We start from the raw sequence: 23894 nt of genomic DNA, 5'->3' as shown, positions 1-23894 counted from the left end.
TCTGGTTAGGTAGTCAAGAATCCAATTGCAGAGGGAGGTACAGAGGCCCAGGTTCAGCAGCTTCTCAATCGGGATTGTGGGAATGATGGTATTAAATGCTGAGCTTTGTGCTGGAGTAACACATACTGGGAATTTCAAGAGACTACTTATTTAAGCAAAATTTTATTTTATTTTTGGAGGCAACATTCACCAAATTTTACCAATATTTTAACTGTTATCTGTTTAACTTGTACAGTACTGGAACTGGAACTACAAAGACTGCCTTAGGCCCTCGAGTACTTCCAAAACTACCTCAAAAAGGTAAGGTTAAAGCTACGGTGCATCCAGATGCTTAATCCCAGTATCATCATACAGTACTGTGCAAAAGTCATAGGCACGTATGTATATAGCTAGAGTGCCAAAGACTTCTGCGCAGTACTATATTTGTCAACATGGAGTGAAGAGTGAATTTGTAAATCTGGTAGGTGCAATGGATGTTGGGAATGGTGAGGATAGAGTGCATTAGGAGGTGGGGTGGGTGGCACAGGTGCAGACACACCCAGCCCTGAGACACAGGCAAGGTCATTTGATTCCAAGCAATTGGTTTATTGATCATTGCAGAATGTCTCTCTGATACTTTCTACTCACTCTGCTCTCCTTTCCCCTTTTCTCAACCATGATTTCCCCACTAGCTGCCCCCTTCACACTCTCAATCCACAATAAAGACCCGTATTAGAATCATGTTTGACATCATTCACATTAATGACTTTTGCACATTACTGTATTTTTCAGAATTATTTCTTTCTTTAGAACCTTTCTTCACTAATATGCATTATTTACTATTATTAATGTCTATACAGAACAGGAATCTACTTAAGTTTTGTCTAATATATATATAATATGTCTAGTAGGTATATAGATAGAGTAAATAGAAGCAGGCCTCTTCCACTGAGGTTGGCCTAGAAATGGAGGGGTCATGTGTTAAGGTGAAAGGTGAAATGTATAAGGAGAACGCGAGGGGGAGAGAATGTAGAACAAGCTACTAGTGGAAGTGGTGCATAGGGTTTGATGTCGATATTTGGATAGGTACATGGATGGGAGAGGGTATGGAGGGCTATGGTCAATGGAACTAGGCAGAATAATAGTTCAGGATGGGGTGAAGAGCCTGTTTCTGTGATGTAGTAACACACACAACACGTTGGAGGAACTCAGCAGGCCAGGCAGCCGTGATGGAAAAGAGTAAACAGTTGACGTTTTGAGCTGAGACCCTTCATCAGCTTGGCCTGCTGAATTCCTCCAGCATTTTGTGTATGTTGCTTGGATTTCCTGCATCTGCAGATTTTCTCTTGTCTGTGAAGTAGTGTTCTATGTCTCAATATGTCAGTCTCTACCAACAATGACAAGTTTGCCTGATACATTTAACTTTTGTGAAAAGACTCAAATGCTCAAAAAGAATTGTCACAAATTCTACATCATTTGGACAGCTAAGCTAGTTCCCATTCCACTTTCCATTATAGATCTGAACTTCTCAAAATTTCTATGATTCTCAGAAAGATTCCTGGAAGAGCTGGTGTTGTGGCCAGTTCCAAATCTCATTGGTGTTTAGAAGAATATGTCACCCATATATAAATCTCAAGTTGGAAAAATAGGAGAAAAAAAACACAAAACTGCAGTTCTAATCATAGAACATCATTAGAGAAGTAGTCTTGAATTTGGAGACCAGTTCTGCTTACTAAAAATAAGAATTAAAATCACCGCTTGAGTTGTATTCACATCCTAGTTTTGCAGTTCTGCTAAGACATGTGACTGCCTCATAAGACAGCAGCACACACAAGCTGTTGGTGGATCACAGCAGGCCAAACAGCATCTGTAGGAAGAAGCACTGTCGACGTTTTGGGCCGAGACCCTTCGTCAAGGGATTTGAAAGTAGTGGAGGAGGGGGAGATCCAAAATGATAGGAGAAGACAGGAGGGGGTGGGGTGAAGCTGAGAGCTGGAAAGGTGATTGGCAAAAGGGATACAGAGCTGGAGAAGGGAAAGGATCATGGGATGGGAGGCCTAGGGAGAAAGAAAGGGGGAGGGGAGCACCAAGGAGAGATGGAGAACAGGCAAAGAGTGATGGGCAGAGAGAGAAAAAAGAAGGGGGGAAAATAAATAAATCAGGGATGGGGTAAGAAGGGGAGGAGGGGCATTAACGGAAGTTAGAGAAATCAATGTTCATGCCATCAGGTTGGAGGCTACCCAGACGGAATATAAGGTGTTGTTCCTCCAACCTGAGTGTGGCTTCATCTTGATAGTAGAGGGGACCATGGATAGATATATCAGAATGGGAATGGGACGTGGAATTAAAATGTGTGGCCACTGGGAGATCCTGCTTTCTCTGGCGGACAGAGTGTAGGTGTTCAGCGAAATGGTCTCCCAGTTTGCGTTGGGTCTAACCAATATATAAAAGGCCACATCGGGAGCACCGGATGCAGTATACCACCTCTCTCATAAGACAGCAGACCTTGTTGGGAATATTAGGTAACAGATGGTGAATGGTTGGATTACTGTCATGGGATATTGAGAGACAATGAAAATCCCCATTTCTGTTGAATGAAAGCTTGAGAAACATCAAATAAAATGGAATGTGTGTGTTAAAATAAGGATCTTGTATTTCAGGTTTAAAGCACCAGGTAATTTTTTTTTGTATCTCTTACTACATTTCTGGTTTTTGTGAAGTGAGATCCTTAACTGTATATTTGGTGGTATTTGCTGAATGAAAGGGTTTATTTATTGCTTATTTTTTAAATTACAATCAAGATTTTGATCACCTAACTAACGACTACATTCATCTTTATTGCTAGTGTCCCTGAGAAAGATTGATAGTGTTCATCACAGTTCAGTCGATAAGTCCAGTACAGAGACCTTCCAGAAACCGTCACATACAGGGGAGTTGCCCCAGAAGCCGTCACATACAGGGGACCTGCCCCAGAAGCCGTCACATACAGGGGACCTGCCCCAGAAGCCGCCTCCCGGGGAACTGCCCCAGAAGCCGTCACATACAGGGGACCTGCCCCAGAAGCCGTCACATACAGGGGACCTGCCCCAGAAGCCGCCTCCCGGGGAACTGCCCCAGAAGCCGCCTCCCGGGGACCTGCCCCAGAAGCCGCCTCCCGGGGACCTGCCCCAGAAGCCGCCTCCCGGGGACCTGCCCCAGAAGCCCAAAGACCTGCCACCAAAACCACAATCAGGAGACATCCCACAAAAACCCCATGTAGACGTCCTCCAAAAGCACCAGTCTGGGGAGGCAGCCCAGAAACCTCAGGCTGAAGAGATTTCTCCAAAACCACTTACTGGAGACACGCCACAGAAACAGCCAATTGATGATATGAATGATACGTTGTCCAGTTTGCCCGAGACTCCTGTACCTCTGCCACGAAAGATAAATACAGTAAGTTTTGCATCTCTTCTCCCCATTATGAAGTTTGATTACATTTTTTAAAAATTACTTTGTACAAAAAAGTACCTCAGTCATGTTGATGTGGAAAAATAATTATGTTGCAGTACTTCTGAGAACTCCATACTTTTATTCTTGAGTCTTAGGCTTCCATTTACTGTAGATAATAGCTTTTCTCTCAATAACTGGGAAAAGAATTTCAGGATGTATATTGTATACATTTCTCTGACATTAAATGTACCTATTGAAACCTATTGAAAATATTAACACGTACAAACAAGCTGAAGGAACTTAGCAGGTTGGGCAGCATCCGTGGAAACGAACAGTCAACATTTCAGGCCGAGACCCTTCGGCAGGACTGAAGAAGGAGGGGGCAGGGGCCCTATAAAGAAGGTGGGGGAAGGCTGGTAGGTGCCAGGTGAAAAACCAATCAGAGGAAAGATCAAGGGGTGGGGGATGGGAAGCAGGGAGGGGATAAGCAGGAAAGGTGAAGAAGGAATGTTCACCCGTTACACCTTCCTGTAACCACCCTCTCAAAGTATTTCATCACTGTCGATGTGAGTGCTACCAGGCGATAGTCACTAAGGCAGCCCACATTATTCTCCTTTGGCACTGGTATAGTTGTTGCCTTTTTGAAGCAAGTGGGAACTTGCACCCGTAGCAGTGAGAGGTTGAAAATGTCCTTGAATACTCCTGCTAGACGGTTGGCCCAGGTTTTCAGAGCCTTACCAGGTACTCCATCGGGACCTTCTGCCTTGCGAGGTTCATTCTCTTTAAAGACAGTCTAACATTGGCCTCTGAGACGGAGATCACAGGGTCATCAGGTACAGCAGGGATCTTCACAGCTGTAGTTGTGTTCTCCCTTTCAAAGCCAGCATAGAAGGCATTGAGTTCATCTGGTAGTGAAGTATCGCTGCCAGTCATACCATTGGGTTTTGCTTTGTGGGAAGTAATGTCTTGCAGACCCTGCCAGAGTTGCCATGCATCCGACATCACCTCCAACCTGGTTCGAAATTGTCTCTTCGCCCTTGAAATACCCTCCACAAATCACGCCTGGTTTTCCGGTACAGGCCTGGGTTGCCAAACTTGAATGCCACAGATCTGGCCTTCAGCAGATGACGTACCTCCTGGTTCATCCATGGCTTTTGGTTTGGGAATGTACAGTAAGTCTTTGTAGGCACACACTCATCCACACAGGTTTTAATGAAGTCGGTAACAACTGCAGCATACTCATCCAGATTCAAAGATGAATCCCTGAATACAGTCCACTCCACCGATTCAAAGCAGTCCTGTAGGCGCTCCTTGTGCTTCCCTTGTCCAAACCTTCTTTGTCCTCATTACCAGTGCAGCAGTCTTCAGTCTCTGCCTCTACTCAGGGAGTAGAAGTACAGCCAGGTGATCAGACTTCCGGAAGTGAGGGTGTGGAATAGCACGATAGGCATTGTTGATGGTGGTGTCACAACTCTAATCCATATGGCATCCTGTAAACATCTTCTGCTCCATTATCAAAGCCTCCACGTGCTTCCTGTAATGGGACAACCAGAATTGCACACAGAATTCCAAGTGTACCTAACTAAAATTTTATTTAACAACTGTTGTGGTAGTTAATGGTTCACTCCTTTGCCACTCAGTTAGCTACTCCCACATGGGTGGTGTTCACATATTGTACAAGCAACATTGTCAATTCAGTTCAGGTGAATATCCTGCAAGGCTGGCATCCTAGTGTGCTCTGTACTCTCCCTCAATATCGAACACAACAGCTACAAATGTGGTTTTCTTACTTTTACGCTCCATGGCCCAACAAATACAAGCATGCCATATACTTTATCATCCTATCTATTTGTGTGAGAGGTGATCTTTAAATACATTACACTCAGAACAAAGGGATATCCTCTTAAGTCTGATATAAATGATTTCTTCTCTCAAGTGGATTAACTTTATTTGCCATACACATTGACAAGTATTAGGAATTTGTTGTGGTGCATTGGCACAACATGTAACAAAATACAACATTCAACAATTTTAAAGAATGAAGAATTATATTAAAATAAAGTTAGAGGTTAAAGTACAAACATGCAATAAAATGTGCATTAAAATATATGTAACCCTTTCACCATTGCTCATAGCAAACTTGGCTCGTTACCTAACTCCGGCTAGCACTCACGTGACTCAGTATTGGATGGGTAATGGTGAGAAGGCCACTTTCAATAAACGCACACGTTTAGGGTCAGTATGGTTCGGGTTCAACCAAACAGGAAAGTTGGAATGTTCCAATAAAGGAACAAAAATTATGGTGAAAGCTGTGTAAACACTGCCCCGTGCAAAGTTATCATTCACCAGGAAATAACCGATTGTACATTGGCATAGAATTACAGTGGAAGTATTTTTACAGAAATTTCAACTTGAACAAACGGTGGGGGGCGGGGGGGGGGGGGGGAAAGTGCCCAATGCGGTTAAACCAGTCTAAATGTGCACATAAATGTTGGGGCTCGTTTTTGGGGTAGTCAGGTGCTTTGCTTTGATTACTTACATGCTGAACCCACATTCTGTGTGAAAGACACCAGCCATAGTTCTGCCTTCCCTTGAAGACCATTTCGAACCAATGGAGTACTGGCACTTCCTGCTTGGATCCATTTGTCTGACGAAGCACTTCTTACAGTGGGGTCTGTCCTTTGAGCATCTTCGCTTGTGCTCCACTCTGCTCCTCCCGCCAACCAGAGACACAAAGCCAGAACCCTGTCCTTAAGAAATCTTTTCCCGCCCAGCTCTCTCAGCATCCGACTGGACAGAATGTTACAGCACATCACCAGATAAACCCAATTGGCTGACACAACATTCCCATGTTGAGCAAACAGATCCTTGATATCAGCCGAAGCCAAAACACTAGTCTATGAAGTTTAACTAACTGAACATACTGCTTTAGCAGAAAACTGCTAAAATACCTAACAGCATAGCGGTAGACATACAACAAAACATGTCCTTAACCAGGGTGCTACACGTAAATATCAGCACGTATTTACAGTGCAGTGATGAGGGAACTAACTCAAATGGTTGATTAGATCAACCAATCGAGTAACACAGTGGTGTAGCGATTCGTGCAACACTATTATAGCTTAAAAAGTTCTGGAATTCAATTCTGGCACGATTTTATAAGGAGTCTCTGGTACATCTCCCCATGGAATGCATGCATTTTCCCCAGGTGCTCTGGTTTCCTCCCACAGTTTAAAGATATGCCGGGTAAATTAATTGGTCATTGTAAATTGACCAGTGATTAGGTTGTGGGGTTGCTGGGGCAGTGTGGTCAGAAAGACCACTCAGAGGTCTTAAAGGTACATTTAATGTCAGAGAAATGTATACAATATACATTCTAAAATACTTTTTCTTCGCGGCAACCATCCACAAAAACAGACAATCCCCCCTCCCTCACTAGCAAAAAAAAAAGCATCACTAAATTAATTAATTACCTACATGGAGCAGAAACTTTTAAGATGTTGTGCAGTTTTTGTTTTAATAGCCCTACAGTACTTTCTAGAAGGATGCTTTTAGAAAGGCAGTTTGCTGGGTGGGTAGTGTTCACAATGATTTTTCCTGCCCATTCCTTTGTCCTGAATACATGCAACTCATGCAGTGATGGTACACTTAAAGAACCATAATAAACTTAACAGATATAGTTTCCATCGTGCTGACACTGCTTGATCAGGTTATGACTTTCTGCTGCTACCTCCTTAATTCAGAAAATTTTCCAATAGTGAACATCAGGCTAACCTGTTTATGGCTGCTTTGAATAAATTTTCCAAGAGGTGAAGTCAATCCATTACTAGAGTCTTTGATATGTCAACAACAGGCCACACAAGATAGGTCAAGGATCTTGTGGCAGAAGGTAGAGACAATCCCATCAGCAAGTAGCCTACTTCCATAGAGTCTCAATGATGCCACAACCTGCCCCTATACCTCCTGTTTTATTTCAGATTTCTATCTTGTGCAATTGAATTCATTTGCAAATACAGCCGCGAGGGATTGGTTCCAGGACCCCTCGTGGATACCAAAACTCACGGATACTCAAGTCCCTTATTCAACCTGTCTCACTGCGCTGGACATTAGGACCCAGCGGCAGAGATCTGAATCCGCAGTGTTTCTGTTCACGAAGAAAATCACGATCGCGATTGAAAATAAAGTGGAAATAATAAAGTGATCGGAAAGAGGTGAAGCACCATCAGTCATTGGAAAAGCGTTAGGCTACAGTCGGTCAACGATCGGAACAATTTTAATGGATAAAGTGAGAAAGGCCCTGCCCCGATGAAAGCTACAATTATTACTAAGCAACGCAGTGGTTTAATTTTTGGGTTTTGGGTTTTTGATCCCCGCATCAACCCGACATGGTGGAGAGTGCACTCGATAGCGGTCTGTCACTGGATCGAACTCGGGAAGAAGTTCCCCAGCCCAGCGCTGAAACATAGGTTCTTAAGTGTTTTATATGCATAGAAAGGTAAAATATAGACTATATACTAAGACAAACATTTGACTAACTGACACTAAATAATACCAGATGTACCTGTTCTGACTTACTGAGTAAGAGAACTTCCGATTTTTTTCGATCCCGATCCACAATAACCCACGCACATCCTCCCGTATACTTTAAATCATCTCTAGATTACTTATAATACCTAATATAATGTAAATGCTATGTAAAATAGTAGTTATACTGCATTGTTTAGGGAATAATGACAAGAAAAAAACGTCTGTACGTGCTCAAACAACAAGGGCTGGAAGAGCACTTCCGGGTTTTCGCGATTCGTAGTTGGTTGAATTCGCGGATAAGGAGGGCCGACTGTAGATCATTATAGCACAGCACCGGCCCTTGATGCTGTGCCAACATTATAATCCACTCTAAGATTATTACTGCCCTGGGAGAAAGACACTGGCTCGCCACTTGATCTATACCTCTTATCATTTTGTACATCTCAAGCAAAGTCCCTTCTTACCCTCCTTCATTTCAGAGAAAGCACTGGGTCACTCAACCTATCCTCATAAAACATGGCATAATACCAGGCAACATCTTGGTAAATCTCTGCAACCTCTCTAAAGCTTGCACGTCCTTACTATAATGAGGCAACAATGTTTGTATTATTTCAGAATTCTGCGGGACATAGCATCGAAGTAGTGCCATCACTATTTGCTGTATTTAAATGTTGAAGAAATACTGTAATTGTACTCTATAACAGAAGGGCACTCATATATTTACAATAATCACGCCTTGCTTTTGTAGGCAAAGAATAAAATCCGAAGAGTGAAAACCATATATGACTGCCAGGCAGATAATGATGATGAACTTACATTTATTGAGGGAGAGGTAATAGTTGTAACTGGTGAAGAAGACCAGGAATGGTGGGTAAGTATTTAAGAGCAATAGTTTTGCAATATTGAGCTTTTATTCTTTGTTCATTGGGAATTTGAAATGGAGGTAACTGTATGGTAGTGTAATGCTTTCCAACACCAGTGATCCAGGTCTGATTCCCACTACAGTCTGTAAGGTACTTGTACATTCTCACTGTGTGAATTTCCTATGGGTGCTCCGGTTTCCTCCCACATTCCAAAGACATACGGGTAAAGGTTAGTAAGTTGTGGGCATGCTATGTTGGTGTCGGAAGCTTAGTTACACTTGCAGCTGTGAACTATGTTGGTCCTGACACAAATGACACGTTTCACTGTATGTTCTGATGTACATACGATAAATATCTAATCTTTAAAAATCTCTTTATCTTTGTCAATCTTTGCTGTCACACTGTGATTTATAAGACCATAAGACGCAGGAGCAGAATTTGGCCCATCGAGTCTGCTCCAGCATTCAATCCTTTTCTCCCCTCCTCAGCCCCATTCCCTGGCTGTTTCCCCATAACTTTTGATGCCGTGTCCAAACAACAACCTATCAAGCTCCACCTTAAATATACCCAACAGCCTCTACAGCTGTCTGTGGTGGTAAATTTCTCAAGTTCTCGGCATCTCTGTTTTAAATGGACACTCCTCAACATTTGAAAGGATTCAATAAGATCCCCCCTCATCCTTCTATGTTCCAGCGAGTACAGACCTAGAGCCATCAAATATTCCTAAAATGATAATCCTTGTGAACCTCGTCTGAGCCCTCTCCAATGTCAGCACTTATTTTCTTAGATTAGGAGCCAAAATTGTTCACAATACTCAAGATGAGGCCCCACCAGTGCCTTACAAAGCCTCAGCATCACATCCCTGCTCTTGTATTCTAGACCTCTTGAAATGAGTACTAACATTGCATTTGCCTTCCTCCCCACCGCCTCAACCTTCAAGTTTACCTTTAGGATGTTCTGCACAAGGGCTCCTAAGTCCTTTACATCTCAGATTTTTGGATTTTCTCTCTGTTCAGAAAATAGTCTGCACATTCATTTCTACTACCAAAGTGCATGACCGTGCATTTTCCAACATTGTATTTCATTTGCCACTTTCTTGCCCATTCTCCTAAACTGTCAAAGGTCTTCTACTGCCTGCCTGTTTCCTCAACACTACCTGCCCCTCCACCAATCTTTGTATCATCTGCAAACTTGGCAACAAAACCATCTATTCCATCACCTAAATCATTGATATACAGCATAAAAAGAATCGGTCCCAATACCGACCCCTGTGTAACAGCACTAGTCACTGGCAGCCAACCAGAAAGGGTTCCTTTTCTTCCCACTCGCTGTCTCCTACCAATAGGCCAATACTCTAACCATGCCAGTAACTTTCCTGTATACCATGGGCTCTTAACTTGATAAGCAGCCTCATGTGTGGCACCTTGTCAAAGGCCTTCTGAAAATCCAAACATACAATATCCACAGCGTCCCCTTTATCTATCCTACTTGTAGTCTTCTCAAAGAATTCCAACAGGTTCGTCAGGCAGGATTTTCCCTGAAGGAAACCATGCTGACTTTGTATTGTCTTGTCCTGTGTCGCCAAGTACTCCATCACCTCATCCTTAACAATTGACTCTAACATCTGTCCCACCAGTGAGGTCAGGCTAACTAGCTTATAATTTCCTTTCTGCTGCCTTCCTCCTTTATTAAAGAGTGGAGTGACATTTGAAATTTTCCAGTCCTTTGGCACCATGCCAGCGTTCACTGATCTTTGAAAGATCACTTCTAATGCCACCACAATCTCTAACGCTACCTCTTTCAGAACCCTAGGGTGCAGTTTGTCTGGGTCGGGTGACTTATGTACCTTTAGGTCTCTCAGCTTTTTGAGCACCTTCTCTATTGTGACAGTAACTGCACCCACTTCTCTTCCTTCACACAGTACAACATCTGGCATACTGCTAGCGTCTTCCACATTGAAAACTGATGCAAAATACTCATTTAGTTCACCTTGTCCCTCATTATTATTTCTCCTGCCTTATTTTCTTGTGGTCCTATATCCACACTCTCTTTTATTTTTAACATTCTTGAAAAAACTTTTACTATCCGCTTTGGTATTATTTGCTAGCTGGCTTTCATATTTAATCTTTTCCGCTTTAATGATTTTTTAAGTTGCTCTCTGTAGGTTTTTAAAAACTTCCCACTCCTCTGTCTTCCCACTAATTTTTGCTTTGTTGTATGCCCTTTCTTTTGCTTTTACAATATCTTTGACGTCCTTTGTCAGCCATGGTTGTATTATTTTACCGTTTGAGTATTTCTCCATTTTTGGAATACACATGTCCTGCACCTTCCTCATTTTTCCCAGAAACACACACCATTGCTGCTCTGCTGTCATCCCTGCCAGCAGCTCCTTCCCATTTACTTCAGCCAACTCTTCTCTCATACCACTGTAATTTCACTTACTCCACAACATGGACGATGTTATCCCCCAGAAGTCAGTCAGGGTCTTCCCAAACCGGAAACCCTGGATCAGTAGTTCTGTGCAAGCAGCACTTGTAGCACGACATCGTGCTTACATCGCTGGTGATCAACTAGAGCTCAAGAAAAGCAGCTATGATCTGCACAAAGCTATCAAGGCTGCAAAACAATAATATAGGGAGAAGACTGAGTCAAGATTCACAACAAATAGCACACGCGACTTGTGGCGAGCACTGCATACCATCGCAGACTTCAAAGCCAAATGTTGTGGTGTTGCCAACATCGTGGCCTCTGTCCCAGATGAGCTCATTTGTATTTATGCTGGGTTCGATGTTGCTGACTCTGAGCCACCGCTACAAGTACCCCCAGCATTTTATGTGTTACTAGCAATACCCTCGGCAGCTCACCACAAAGAGCGACCCTCCCAATACCATCTGCCAGTAACCTTCTCTCAGGTTGAATTCCTCCATTGTCCCCATTGGAGCAGAATTAGGCCATTCAATCTATCGAGTCTGCTCCACCAATTTATCATGGCTGATTTATTATCCCTCTCCCTAACCTTTGACATCCTTACTAATTATCCTCACCTGGTCTTACCTATCACCTGCCAGATCGTACTCCTCCTCCCCTACCCACCCACCATCCTTCTCACCTGGTCTTACCTATCACCTGCCAGCTTGTACTCCTCCTCCCCTACCCACCCACCATCCCCCTCACCTGGTCTTACCTATCACCTGCCAGATTGTACTCCTCCTCCCCTACCCACCCACCATCCTTCTCACCTGGTCTTACCTATCACCTGCCAGATTGTACTCCTCCTCCCCTACCCCCCCACCATCCCCCTCACCTGGTCTTACCTATCACCTGCCAGCTTGTACTCCTCCTCCCCTACCCACCCACCATCCCCCTCACCTGGTCTTACCTATCACCTGCCAGATTGTACTCCTCCTCCCCTACCCCCCCCCCCCCACCATCCCCCTCACCTGGTCTTACCTATCACCTGCCAGATTGTACTCCTCCTCCCCTACCCACCCACCATCCTCCTCACCTGGTCTTTTCTATCACCTGCCAGCTTGTACTCCTCCTCCCCTACCCCCCACCATCCTCCTCACCTGGTCTTACCTATCACCTGCCAGATTGTACTCCTCCTCCCCTACCCCCCACCATCCCCCTCACCTGGTCTTACCTATCACCTGCCAGATTGTACTCCTCCTCCCCTACCCACCCACCATCCCCCTCACCTGGTCTTACCTATCACCTGCCAGATTGTACTCCTCCTCCCCTACCCCCCCACCATCCCCCTCACCTGGTCTTACCTATCACCTGCCAGATTGTACTCCTCCTCCCCTACCCCCCACCATCCCCCTCACCTGGTCTTACCTATCACCTGCCACATTGTACTCCTCCTCCCCTACCCCCCACCATCCCCCTCACCTGGTCTTACCTATCACCTGCCAGATTGTACTCCTCCTCCCCTACCCACCCACCATCCCCCTCACCTGGTCTTACCTATCACCTGCCAGCTTGTACTCCTCCTCCCCTACCCCCCCACCATCCCCCTCACCTGGTCTTACCTATCACCTGCCAGCTTGTACTCCTCCTCCCCTACCCCCCCACCATCCCCCTCACCTGGTCTTACCTATCACCTGCCAGATTGTACTCCTCCTCCCCTACCCACCCACCATCCCCCTCACCTGGTCTTACCTATCACCTGCCAGCTTGTACTCCTCCTCCCCTACCCCCCACCATCCCCCTCACCTGGTCTTACCTATCACCTGCCAGATTGTACTCCTCCTCCCCTACCCACCCACCATCCCCCTCACCTGGTCTTACCTATCACCTGCCAGCTTGTACTCCTCCTCCCCTACCCACCCACCATCCTCCTCACCTGGTCTTACCTATCACCTGCCAGCTTGTACTCCTCCTCCCCTACCCCCCCACCATCCCCCTCACCTGGTCTTACCTATCACCTGCCAGCTTGTACTCCTCCTCCCCTACCCCCCCCACCATCCTCCTCACCTGGTCTTACCTATCACCTGCCAGATTGTACTCCTCCTCCCCTACCCCCCACCATCCCCCTCACCTGGTCTTACCTATCACCTGCCAGATTGTACTCCTCCTCCCCTACCCACCCACCATCCCCCTCACCTGGTCTTACCTATCACCTGCCAGCTTGTACTCCTCCTCCCCTACCCACCCACCATCCTCCTCACCTGGTCTTACCTATCACCTGCCAGCTTGTACTCCTCCTCCCCTACCCCCCCACCATCCCCCTCACCTGGTCTTACCTATCACCTGCCAGATTGTACTCCTCCTCCCCTACCCCCCACCATCCCCCTCACCTGGTCTTACCTATCACCTGCCACATTGTACTCCTCCTCCCCTACCCCCCACCATCCCCCTCACCTGGTCTTACCTATCACCTGCCAGATTGTACTCCTCCTCCCCTACCCACCCACCATCCCCCTCACCTGGTCTTACCTATCACCTGCCAGCTTGTACTCCTCCTCCCCTACCCACCCACCATCCTCCTCACCTGGTCTTACCTATCACCTGCCAGATTGTACTCCTCCTCCCCTACCCACCCACCATCCCCCTCACCTGGTCTTACCTATCACCTGCCAGATTGTACTCCTCCTCCCCTACCCCCCCACCATCCCCCTCACCTGGTCTTACCTATCACCTGCCAGCTTGTACTCCTCCTCCCCTACCCACCCACCATCCCCCTCACCTGGTCTTACCTATCACCTGCCAGCTTGTACTCCTCCTCCCCTACCCCCCACCATCCCCCTCACCTGGTCTTACCTATCACCTGCCAGCTTGTACTCCTCCTCCCCTACCCCCCCACCATCCTCCTCACCTGGTCTTACCTATCACCTGCCAGATTGTACTCCTCCTCCCCTACCCCCCCACCATCCTCCTCACCTGGTCTTACCTATCACCTGCCAGATTGTACTCCTCCTCCCCTACCCCCCACCATCCCCCTCACCTGGTCTTACCTATCACCTGCCACATTGTACTCCTCCTCCCCTACCCCCCCACCATCCCCCTCACCTGGTCTTACCTATCACCTGCCAGATTGTACTCCTCCTCCCCTACCCACCCACCATCCCCCTCACCTGGTCTTACCTATCACCTGCCAGCTTGTACTCCTCCTCCCCTACCCACCCACCATCCTCCTCACCTGGTCTTACCTATCACCTGCCAGATTGTACTCCTCCTCCCCTACCCACCCACCATCCCCCTCACCTGGTCTTACCTATCACCTGCCAGATTGTACTCCTCCTCCCCTACCCCCCCACCATCCCCCTCACCTGGTCTTACCTATCACCTGCCAGCTTGTACTCCTCCTCCCCTACCCACCCACCATCCCCCTCACCTGGTCTTACCTATCACCTGCCAGATTGTACTCCTCCTCCCCTACCCCCCCACCATCCTCCTCACCTGGTCTTACCTATCACCTGCCAGATTGTACTCCTCCTCCCCTACCCCCCCACCATCCTCCTCACCTGGTCTTACCTATCACCTGCCAGATTGTACTCCTCCTCCCCTACCCACCCACCATCCCCCTCACCTGGTCTTACCTATCACCTGCCAGATTGTACTCCTCCTACCCTACCCACCCACCATTCCCCTCACCTGGTCTTACCTATCACCTGCCAGCTTGTACTCCTCCTCCCCTACCCACCCACCATCCCCCTCACCTGGTCTTACCTATCACCTGCCAGCTTGTACTCCTCCTCCCCTACCCACCCACCATCCCCCTCACCTGGTCTTACCTATCACCTGCCAGCTTGTACTCCTCCTCCCCTACCCCCCCACCATCCCCCTCACCTGGTCTTACCTATCACCTGCCAGCTTGTACTCCTCCTCCCCTACCCACCCACCATCCCCCTCACCTGGTCTTACCTATCACCTGCCAGATTGTACTCCTCCTCCCCTACCCCCATACCATCCCCCTCACCTGGTCTTACCTATCACCTGCCAGCTTGTACTTCTCCTCCCCTACCCCCCCCACCATCCCCCTCACCTGGTCTTACCTATCACCTGCCAGCTTGTACTCCTCCTCCCCTACCCCCCCCACCATCCCCCTCACCTGGTCTTACCTATCACCTGCCAGCTTGTACTCCTCCTCCCCTACCCACCCACCATCCCCCTCACCTGGTCTTACCTATCACCTGCCAGCTTGTACTCCTCCTCCCCTACCCCCCCACCATCCCCCTCACCTGGTCTTACCTATCACCTGCCAGCTTGTACTCCTCCTCCCCTACCCACCCACCATCCCCCTCACCTGGTCTTACCTATCACCTGCCAGATTGTACTCCTCCTCCCCTACCCCCATACCATCCCCCTCACCTGGTCTTACCTATCACCTGCCAGCTTGTACTCCTCCTCCCCTACCCCCCCCACCATCCCCCTCACCTGGTCTTACCTATCACCTGCCAGCTTGTACTCCTCCTCCCCTACCCCCCCACCATCCCCCTCACCTGGTCTTACCTATCACCTGCCAGATTGTACTCCTCCTCCCCTACCCCCCCACCATCCCCCTCACCTGGTCTTACCTATCACCTGCCAGATTGTACTCCTCCTCCCATACCCACCCACCATCCTCCTCACCTGGTCTTACCTATCACCTGCCAGATTGTACTCCTCCTCCCCTACCCACCCACCATCCCCCTCACCTGGTCTTACCTATCACCTGCCAGATTGTACTCCTCCTCCCCTACCCCCCCACCATCCCCCTCACCTGGTCTTATCTATCAACTGCCAGATTGTACTCCTCCTCCCCTACCCCCCACCATCCTCCTCACCTGGTCTTACCTATCACCTGCCAGCTTGTACTCCTCCTCCCCTACCCACCCACCATCCCCCTCACCTGGTCTTACCTATCACCTGCCAGCTTGTACTCCTCCTCCCCTACCCCCCCACCATCCCCCTCACCTGGTCTTACCTATCACCTGCCAGATTGTTCTCCTTCCCCTTCCTTCCTTTCTTCTTCCAGCTTCTGACTTCTTCCTTTCTAGTCCTGATGTCGAGTCTCTGCTTGAAGCATTGACTGTTTATTCTCTCCATAGATGCTGCCTGACCTGCTGAGGGTTGGTACGGTAGCATAGTGGATGGTGTAACACTATTACGGTGCCAACAGCCCGTGTTCAGTTACTGCCACAGTCTCTAAGGAGCTTGTATGTTCTCCCCATGACCATATAGGTTTCCATCTGGGTGCCTTGTCTCCTCACACATTCCAAAGATATATGGGTTAGCAGATTAGTTAGTGACATGGGTGTATTAGTGTTGTAAGGGCTCAATGGGGTGGAATGGCCTGTTACTGTGTTGTATCTCTAAATAAATAAAATTTTATGCATGTAGTGAAAATAAAAATTAGTTGGCTAATTGCCAGTGTGCAAAAGCAGTGATAGCTGAGAGAACTGGTGGCAGAAATAAAGTTCTTTTTGCTGATACTTATAGCAGGAACAGAAGAGGAGGACAGTGGTATTAGGGGACTCTATAGTCCAGGGGACAGATAGGCAATTCTGTGGACGCAAAAAAGAAACAAGGATGGTAGTTTGCCTCTCAGGTGCCAAGGTTCGTCATGTTTCTGAACACGTCCACACTGTCGTGAAATGGGAGGGTGAGCAGCCAGAGCTCATGGTGCATATGCTTCCAACGACAGAGGTCGAAAAAGGGTGGAGGTCCTGAAAGCAGAATACAGGAAGGAAGCTGAGAAGCAGGACCTCAAAGGTAGTAATCTCGGGATTGCTGCCTGAGCCACGTGACAGTGAGTATAGGAATAGAATGAGGTGAAGGATAAATGCATGGCTTGAAGGTTTAGAGCGGGGGCAGAGATTCAGATTTCTGGATCATTGGGACCTCTTCAGGGGCAAGTGTGACCTGTAAAAAGAGAACGGGTTGCACTTGAATCCAAGGGGGACCAATATCCTGTCAGAGAGGTTTGCTAATGCTATTGGGGAGGGTTCAAATTAGATTTGCAAGGGGGTGGGAACCGAAGTGAAGAGGCAGAGGATGGGGAGGTTGGAGCACAAATAGAGACAGCTTGTAGAAAGCTTGTGAGGAAGGATAGGCAGATGTTAGAGCAAAGATGCAGTCAGTCTGAAGGTTTGAGATGTGTCTGCTTTGATGCAAGCGGATGAACTTGGAATGTGGATCAGTATGTAGAACTGTGACATTGTGGGCATTACAGAGACTTGAATGTCTCAGGAGCAGGAATGTGTCAGGCTTTAGATGTTTCAAAAAGAACAGGGAGGGAGGCAAAAGAGGTGGGAGCATGGCACTGTTGATCAGAGATAGTGTCACACTGCAGAAAAGGAGGAAGTCATGGAGGGATGATCTACTGAAGCAGTGTGGGTGGAAGTCAGGAACAGGAAAGGGGCAATAACTCTACTGGGTGTTTTTATAGACCCCCCCCTATAGTAACAGGGATATCGAGGAGCAGATTGGGAGGCAGATTCTGGAAGGGTGCAATAATAATAGGCTTGTTGTGATAAGAGATTTTAACTTCCCTAATATTGATTGGCATCTCCTTAGTGGAAGGCGTTTAAATGGGGTGGAGTTTGTTAGGTGTGTTCAGGAAGGTATCCTGATGCAATATGTAGATAGGCCTACAAGAGGAGAGGCTGTACTTGATCTGGTACTGGGAAATGAACGTGATCATGAGTCAGGTCTCTCAGTGACAGAGCATTTTGGAGGTAGTGACCACAACTCCATCTCCTTCACCAGAGCGCTAGAGAGGGTAGACAATTTGGGAAAACGTTTAATTGTGGTAAGGGGAAATATAATGCTGTTAGGCAGGAACTTGGAAGCAGATGTTCTCAAGGAAATGTACGGCAGAATGTGGCAAATGTTCAGGGAACATTTGCATGGAGTTCTGCATAGGTATGTTCCATTGAGGCAGGGAAAGGATGGTAGAGTTAAACAATCATGGTGTACAAAGTATGTAGAAAATCTAGTTAAGAAGAATAGCTTACGGAAGTTTCAAGAAACTAGGTACTGTTAGAGCGCTAGAAAATTACAAGGTTGCTAGGAAGGAGCTTAAGAATGGAATTAGGAGAGCCAGAAGGGGTCATGAGAAGGCCTTGGTGAACAGGATTAAGGAAAACCCGAAAGCATTCTACAAGTATGTGAAGTGCAAGAGGATGAGCCGTGTGAGAACAGGACCAATCAGGTGGTGAGAGTGTAGAATTATCTGCCAGCAGTGGTGGATGTGGGTTTGAGTTCAGCATTTCAGAGAAATTTGGTTAAGAACATGGATTGGAGGGTATGGGTTGATGGGACCAGGCAGAGCAACAGTTTGGCATGGTCTAGATGGGTTGAGGGGTCTGTCTCTATGCTGTAGTGCTCATTATTCTAATGTTTTTAATTACATACAGAACAATTTATATCTGAGCAACATTTGCATCTTGCTAAATTATGCACTGCTTCATTTAGGAAGACTCAAGACAACTGATGGTCATCACTTGTTGGACAAGAATTGGCAGCAAATAGTGAAAGCTTACTATTGCTAGCAAAAAAACATTTTATTTAGATTTAACGTTCGTAGTGAATATTAAATGAAAAAGTGTTTTCTTGTATTCAGCTGAATGTCAATTGGTTCAATATTGAATGTTTATATTTCTAATGTTGACAGATTGGTTACATCGAGGGACAGCCTGACAGAAGTGGTGTCTTTCCAGTCTCTTTCGTGCACATTTTATCTGACTGACCATTGAGGAACTTGAGCATCACATTCACAACAGTGGGATCTTCTATTCGATATAGTAAAGCACCCGCAGCTTCCCTATTCATGTGCATACTTTGTACATAAATGATCAAAAGTTCTTTTATGCTCACCTCATGAGGTGACTGTATCTAGACGGTGTTATTTGCCTTTGCCAGTATTATAGTAGCCTTGGAATCTGGCGCACCTTACTCGGTGTACTACAGTCAACCATGGCATCTAGCACTTAATATGCTGTTGATAGGATATATCTCCTGCCTGCTTATCAAACCATAAGCAGTGTCATTTAGTTATTTAACTATATAAGCTTTTATTCTCGATTTCATCTCAGTATTCTGAATAAAAATAGAGTGGTTTTGCTAAGAATACAGCCAGGTTTCAGTTTGCACTGATCATTTTTGTTCTCTTTCTAACATGGATGCTGTGCATACTGTTCTTAATGTACTCATGGAATTGTGTGTTAATTGTAAGTGGTCAAAGTTACTTGCGAGTGAATGACTGGGGAACTTAAAAATTATTTTACCTCATCTTGAGGCAATATGTAAAGAAATCCGTGCAAGGATTTATTGTCTGTTACATCAGATAACCAACTAAATTGTTCAAAGAGGGCCTTTTGGCAAATCCACTGAAAATACATGAACATTAGGGATTCAAAACTTTTAAGTTTGTTATTAGTATTTTAGAGCAGTGCTTGGATTGCTATTTTAACAAGTTGTTGAAAAATTTCTGCCTCTTCTGCATACATTCCCAATTAACCTTTCATTAGGTTAAATACATTTAAATTCTGTAATGGTCAACACTGCAATTGTATTAGTTAAGTTATAACAGTAAGATCTGGAAGTTACTGAAGTACCTGGGGGAAAGAGGGGATGGCATTTCCTCCTGGCTTGGTGCTCTGTGTCTTGAAGCTGATACTTAACATTGCAACAACAGTGGTGTAGGGGAGGCTCTTAATAATTGGTGTTAACTACAAGTGGTATATGATGCAGACAGCAGCTGTACAATACATGGTGAATGTGTACAGTTATCAGTTTTAAATATTAAATTGCATATGTTTACATACGTAACTTGGAATTGTACATCAATGATGTACGATCTTTGTTAGCTGAAGATACCATTCCAAAATCTGTTCATTATATCTCCCTCCCTTCTCCCTTTAAAGTATTATACATGTATATCATAAAGTACAGTGTTTCATTGCAAGAAAGACATTTAATGCTATTGTTCACGTTACATCACATGAAATATACTTTATGCTTGAATGTATTCAATCAATTATTGTTATAGATAATTAACCATTTAGGGATGGGAGACCAATGAGAGACTTTACATTCTTTGTAAACATACCTACATATTTCAACCTGGTTACTTGTGCTCTGAAATAGAGAATAAATTGCATTATTTGCACAAATCTTGAACTGCTTGGGAACAAAGTGACAGTGGATCTTGAGTTGCTTATGGCTTTAAGAACTATACACCTTCATATTCATTGTTGATAATCAGTTATTCCAACTTGTATTAGAGACCAAAAGACAATACAGAATTATCAAGAGGTCTGCTTACATTTCAGGTATTTCCAAGAGAAAGGGTGGGTCTTATTATTTCTTTAAAATATTCAGTTAATATTGGGTTGATCTCAATTTCAAATGAAAGCTGTTTTCCTTTAAAAAGGATGTAATTTAATTCTTAAGGTACATATGCTTATAAGTAGATATAGATGAAAGGGAATTAAAATCTTCAACCGAATATGATATGTTAACTCTGAGACCAGACTTCTTGCCTGGTACTGCATTGGGCTTGAATTATGTTAAAACTGTTGACAGTAAAAAAAATTTATTTCTCAATAACATTCATGTCTACTGATTAAGTGGCTGGGTCCCAATTCTCCCCAGCCCTTTCCTCAGCAATATGAAAATTTCTGGCCCCAATAATTAGAGTAGATGTGATGCGTTCATTACAAACAACTACAAAAGATACTGGTTCCATTTAGCAGAGTTTGGTTTGCTCAAGCTTTTCGTACAAGCCATTGTGCATAAATGAGATGTAATAACATTAAGTATAAATTCTTGGGCTTCCAGCCAGGTAAGTTATCAATTATAACCACATTTATATTGCTATTGTATTGATACCTATACTCAGCTGGAAGCCCGAGAAGAGTTTATTCATCATGTATGTTGGGAAAGCACTAGATCCTTTTACATGGTTAAGTATGTTCAGAAAGTTGAATTGATCGTGCATTCTGCTTAAAGCCACAATTGTGCGGTTAATGATTCAAATAGATTTATTTAATTTTCAAACTGTAACATGGATTACTTATATGAATGATAAACAACTGCTCTAGTTTTGTCATTAACGTATCCCTTTATCATGGATTACGTTCCCTTAAAACTAGATAATGTAAATCAGCTGGTACTATCAATCTACTGGATGAAAAGGTGTACAGCTTACCATATCGTGTATTTTCATTTTTTAATTATGTATAAGAATTGCTGTAGGAAAATATTTTAAAAAGCAAACGTTGTTTGTGTTCAGATATTATATTGCAACATAAAATCCTGTGACATGTTCCAAACTGAATGCAGTGGTTTTCTCTCATTCCTTCCATCAAAGTAGTTAATTAAGATGAATGCTGCTTCCTCCATTTGTGCTGTATCCTGCACCTTTTACAAAATTCAGTTTTGCTTGTGTGGAAACCGTTAAAATCAATCATCATTAAACTGATTATTTCAAAGGCAACTTCAATTTATTATCAAAGTACATATATGTCACTATATACAACCGTGAGATTACTTTTCCTACAGGCATTCACATTAAATACAAAGAAACATAGTAGAATCAATAAAAAATTACACACAGAAAAGCAACCAATGTGCAAAAGACAAGAAATTGTGCAAATACAACAAAAAGATAAATAAGTAATAAATAGTATTCAAAACATAAATTGTAGTGTCTTTGAAAGTGAGTCCTTCGGTTGTGGAATCAGCTGAGTGTTAAAGTGAGTGAAGTTGTCCAGTGCTGGTTCAGAAGACTGATGGTTGAGGTGTAATAATTGTTTCTGAATCTGCTGGTGTGGTATTGCCATAAAACTAATCAACATTAAGTGTATAGTCAATACTCAGTTAATGGAGAAGAACAGAATAGGTTTCAACAAAAGCACGAGATTCTGCAGATGCTGGAAACAAATATTTGAATGGTACAGTATCGGGTTGTCTTAAAATTGCACTTATGAAGTGGCTCCAAGAACTATACCAACACCATTGTACAAGATAATGAGAGGCATTGATCGTGTGGATGGTCAGAGGCTTTTTCACAGGGCTGAAATGGCTAGCACAAGAGGGCATAGTTTTAAGGTGCTTGGAAGAAGGTACAGAGGAGATGTCAGGGGTAAGCATTTTACGTAGAGAGTGATGAGTGCGTGGAATGGGATGCTGGCAGCGGTGCTGGAGATGGAAACGATAGGGTCTTTTAGAGACTCCTGGATGGGTACATGGAGCTTAGAAGAATAGAGGGCTATGGGTAAACCTAGGTAGTTATAGGATAATGACATGTTCGGCACAGCTTTGTGGGCCAAATGGCCTGTATTGTGCTGTAGGTTTTCTTTGTTTCTACCATTCTTTCTGATGTTGAACTACCAATTTGTAAAGTTGTACAAAAACAGCTTAACTCTTTAGCTCTGTGAAAAATGTAATTGCATTTTATCGATTTTTATCAGAGGAATGTATTAAAATGAAAATTCACAAGGATGTTGCCAGGACTTGAGGACCTGAGTTATAGGAAAGGGTTAACCAGATTAGGACTTTATTCCCTAGAGCACAGGAGAATGAGGGGAGATATAATACTGTACAAAAATTATGATAGGGTAAATGTAAGCAAGCTTTTTCCACTGAGGTTGAAGAGTAAAACTAAAGGTCATGAGGTAAAGGTGAAAGGGAAACGTGAAGTGGTGAATGTGTGGAACGAGCTGTCGATGCAGCTCAATTTCAACACAAGAAAAGTTTGGATAGATACATTGATGGGAGGCATAAGAGACGCTCTGGTCAGATGCAGTTTGTTGGGACTAGGCAGATTACTACTGCACGGACTAGAAGGATCAAAGGGACTGTTTCTGTGCTGTAGTGTTCTATGATTTAAAGAAATAATTCATTTTGGTTTGTCATATAAATCACTTAACATGCGATTTGTGTGTTGAGGTCAACATTAAAAACAAAATCAGCCTTGACTCTTGTAAATTAAGATTTAATATTTTAAAAAAGAATCCAAAACACTTCATAGTGAATTTGTATATTGCTGTTATTTTGTACTTAAAGTTTTGGATGAACATTGAGTAATGTAAAATATTACAATGAAAATCACAAAGACAAGGATTGTTTTTGATTAAATAAAAGTCCTCAGCAATCCTGCAGTAACACATAAAATGCTGGAGGAACTCATCAGGTCAGATAGCAAGTACAGAGAGAAATAAGCAATTGACATTTTCGGTCAAGACCATTCATCAGGTGTGGAAAGGAAGGGGGATGAAGCCAAAATAAGGAGGTGAGTGGATTCCTTCTTTGGCCCGTTACCTTTTCCACCTATCACCTCACAGCTTCTCACTTCATTTCCCCCCACCCCCAAATACTTGGTCACACCTATCACCTGCTAACTTGAACACCATCACTTCCCCCTCCTCCCCACCATGTTTTTATTCTGGCTTCTTCCCCCTTCCTTTCCGGTCTCTGTCCAATATATCGATCATTTGTTCCACTCCACATAAGCTGCTAAACCTGCAGAGTTCCTCCGGCATTTTTGTTTACAGAACAGTATCTGCTCCTAAATATTCAACAGTTTTCAATTTGCAGAAAATATTGGGCCTGCAAATTCCTAATACATACTTAATAGATGAGACACAAAATAAATCCTATACTATA

General features: G+C 44.6%; 1 protein-coding gene across 4 annotated transcripts in view; it reads left to right on the top strand.

Moving 5' to 3' along the window:
* Window positions 1-21564, top strand: part of LOC140731478 (arf-GAP with SH3 domain, ANK repeat and PH domain-containing protein 1-like) — a 424608-nt gene extending 403044 nt beyond the window's left edge. For all 4 annotated transcript variants that reach the window (XM_073052979.1, XM_073052971.1, XM_073052959.1 and 1 more), the window contains 4 exons: window positions 236-300; window positions 2825-3411; window positions 8684-8806; window positions 18898-21564. In XM_073052979.1, coding sequence (XP_072909080.1) covers window positions 236-300; window positions 2825-3411; window positions 8684-8806; window positions 18898-18972 — 850 coding nt within the window. In that variant the 3' untranslated portion in view covers window positions 18973-21564. The remainder of the gene's footprint in view (window positions 1-235; window positions 301-2824; window positions 3412-8683; window positions 8807-18897) is intronic.
* Window positions 21565-23894: the final 2330 nt, after the last annotated feature.

Source organism: Hemitrygon akajei, chromosome 1, assembly GCF_048418815.1.
Source record: "Hemitrygon akajei chromosome 1, sHemAka1.3, whole genome shotgun sequence".
In the NCBI taxonomy this organism is placed as follows: Eukaryota; Metazoa; Chordata; class Chondrichthyes; order Myliobatiformes; family Dasyatidae; genus Hemitrygon; species Hemitrygon akajei.
This window is presented reverse-complemented; position numbering and strand designations above follow the sequence as displayed.